Here is a 3,108-nt window from a genome sequence, read left to right as displayed (position 1 = left end):
AATAACATGGAAATGTACAAGAAGAAAATGTCACAAATTATCTTTTTATTCTATCATTACTAGAAAAAGTACAGGAATATTTAATTCATTTATCAGTAATACAAAACATATTATTACTATTAATACAGACACCAATACTGTCATGAGGCCTTTGGGGGGGGGGGGCAGTATTTGTTACATAAATAACCCTCAATTTCATTTTCACAACGTCCAAAATTTATTAGTTTACTTTGATCAGAAGTTATTAATAATTTTTAACATAACACACTGTTCTACTTTTGTGCAATGAAAATTCCAATCAAAGAAACATGAAAAAACATTATACTAAATAGAGTCACGTGCTTATTCTAGCTATTTGTGTTGCAGTGATAATGAACAGATTTTATTATAATATTCAACATGCAAAATAAAAATTAATTTGGAAATTTCAAATTTCTTTCTTTCAAAATACTTCTAAATTTAATTTTAATTTTAATTTGGGCACCTTAAAGATATTTTATTCTCCTGGCTTGCAAGGATAAAAATTAACTGTTTGTATAATGTATAATTTATACAATACATTTGCTGTCAAAGCATAACTAGAAGCCTCAAACTGAAACAGTATAAAAAGATGTTATTTCTTTACTACAGTAACATGATCCTAGTCTAACAAAGATATTTTGATCTCACTACAATGAATGAGTTCCTACTAATACTAGTGTATTTTATAATTAAATGCTCAAACAACATAAGAAAGCATTATTGAAGAAACAGCTAAAAAATTTGTTATTGCATAATATGCTATTTTTAAGAATTGGTGAAACTTTTGTACTACAGCACTATTTAATTGTGTACCATCCACAAGAACTTGAAAAACATAAAAGAATTAAAATATTTCATAATTTACACATTTCAGTGCTACTTCACTAGCTAGTGCCTGCTTACATTTGTAACACTAAAAACTACTAAAAATTTGAAATATTTTAGTTCACAACCAATAAATTGAAATAAAGACAATATTTCATAATTTACATACTTCAGTGCTACTTCAAACTTTAATAGCTAGTATTGCATATGTTAATCACAGTAAAAACTACTAAAACTTGGAATCATTTATTTCACAGCCAAAAAATCATAATAAAGACTGTTATTAAAACCATTGCTACTTTCTAGTACTCTCTAGCTAAACTGTTTACCACAGCCTTCAAATTATTAAAATACAAAAACATTCTTGGATTAGTTTAAATTTCCAGTTGCAGAGTTAAAAAGCAAATAATATCTATAGAAACTAAGTGAAATGTTTATAGCTTGCAAAGATTAAGACTACATTTACATGCATTTCCTGTTTAATATATAAATCCTTTTAGCTTCTCTATTTCAGCACTTAGTTAAGACCTTTTTTTTTTGTTCTAGAATTCATCTCCTACAGAAAATTAATCAAACAGACTGGTTGAAAAATATTTATAATGCTCAGTAAATATTTGTATTGCATGATTTCAATTTATCAACTTGGTACCAAATATTACTGTTAAATACAAGTTCCAATTTATTTGTGATTGCATTTTTTGGGAGGGAATAAATCTAACTTAGCTAAATAATAAATTGTTTTACAATTTTTTTTCCATGATTTTATAAATATATTGTTTCATAGTGTTAAGTAGGACACCAAGTTTATATAAGAAGATACGAAACTGTTGTATATTCACATTCAGGTAAAACAAACATTTTGTTTAAAAAAAAAATGTTAACTAATCAGAATAATTCAACTTACATAATTTCTTCTCTGCATAATCAACATTCGAACTATCTTCTCATTACCATTAACAATAAAATATCCTCCAAACTCCTGTGGAAATGTTTCAGTAAAACATAAACATGGGTTACAGACTGAAGATATAAAGTGATATATATGCAAATAAATAAAGATTTTAAATGAGTTATCTTGACAACTGATTAAAAGAATTGTTACCTAAAATAAAATAGATCAATTTGTGTTACATAAGAAATAAAGTTTTAACAACCAAGTTATATAAAAGATGTGTAAAAAAAAGGTTTCTAGTTATTTCTGATGAAAAATAAATGTTGTAGAGAATGTATTCAGTTTATAAAAGGCCAAGAAATTAATCTGTAAACTTTTATCTCTTGAATGTCTTCTTTAATATAAAAAATCATCACAGAATGAACACCTATTACAAGCAATGCATTTGTTCTTTTGCAGCCACTATAAAAACACTGATGTAGAACTAAACAAAATCGTTTTGTGGAAGTTTTCTAAAAGTTACTCATCTGTACAATAAAATAAGTAGCATTATAAAGGTGACAAAATAAATGGTGTTTTGACTGAAGTTCTACAATTATTTTTAATGATATAAAGAAATTTTGAAAGCTTAAAATTCAAAAACTGAATCACATATAAATAATTCTCAATAAAAAGCTTTAAAGTAAAAGTTACCATGAGCAGAAACATTTTCCAGTAGGTATTTGTATTTAAAACATTGTTATTAAGAGTACAGCTGAAAATGTTGTAAACAGTGAGAGTACCCTATTGATGAATATAATCATCATACATTTTTGTTTTATACTGAGACATCATCTACTCCATGTTAACTTGCCTAATAAAGTTGGCTTCATATGTTTATAGGTTACGTTTTAGTTTCAATCTTTATTGTTAGTTCACTTTTTATCAAAAGTTATATATAACTGCACACATTTTTATAAATATAATTTTCAAGAACATTACACAAGATGAAATGCATTTTACATTTGTTTGTTCTTTCCCAAACTAAGAAAAGTGGTTCCCAATTTTTGTAATTTTTAAGGTTCTGATAGATTTTTTTGGAATTAAAAATTTAGCAAATTCTATACTGACATATAATTTTTTTTTCTTACAGAAAAACAGAAAAGTATCAAGTAGATAGAAGGTTTCAGTTACAATAGCCAGTTTTGGAGGTCTTAATAAAGTGTGGTATGCAAGTATTCAATGTGTTTCCTACCTTCTTATACATAAAAATTATCGTTTGATTTAAGAATGTGCAGTTTTTTCATAACACATGATAAAGAGTGACATTCAGTTGATTTTGTTTTAGCTGTCTTTGTTTTTTCTTAGTCCTTTGGAGATAACATCTGGTC

General features: G+C 26.2%; 1 protein-coding gene across 1 annotated transcript in view; it reads right to left on the bottom strand.

Moving 5' to 3' along the window:
* Positions 1–1,750: 1,750 nt before the first annotated feature.
* The window catches only part of LOC111089021 (DNA-directed RNA polymerase I subunit RPA2-like), a gene marked incomplete at its 3' end in the record, with an annotated part of 46,504 nt that continues 45,146 nt past the window's right edge, over positions 1,751–3,108 (bottom strand). The window contains exon 7 of the mRNA XM_022400636.1: positions 1,751–1,825. Within this exon, the coding sequence (XP_022256344.1) occupies positions 1,751–1,825 (75 nt within the window). The remainder of the gene's footprint in view (positions 1,826–3,108) is intronic.

The sequence above is a fragment of the Limulus polyphemus genome, unplaced genomic scaffold, assembly GCF_000517525.1.
Source record: "Limulus polyphemus unplaced genomic scaffold, Limulus_polyphemus-2.1.2 Scaffold5031, whole genome shotgun sequence".
Lineage (NCBI taxonomy): Eukaryota > Metazoa > Arthropoda > Merostomata > Xiphosura > Limulidae > Limulus > Limulus polyphemus.
The sequence above is the reverse complement of the archived record's forward strand: the minus strand, read 5'-3'. Positions and strand labels throughout refer to the sequence as shown.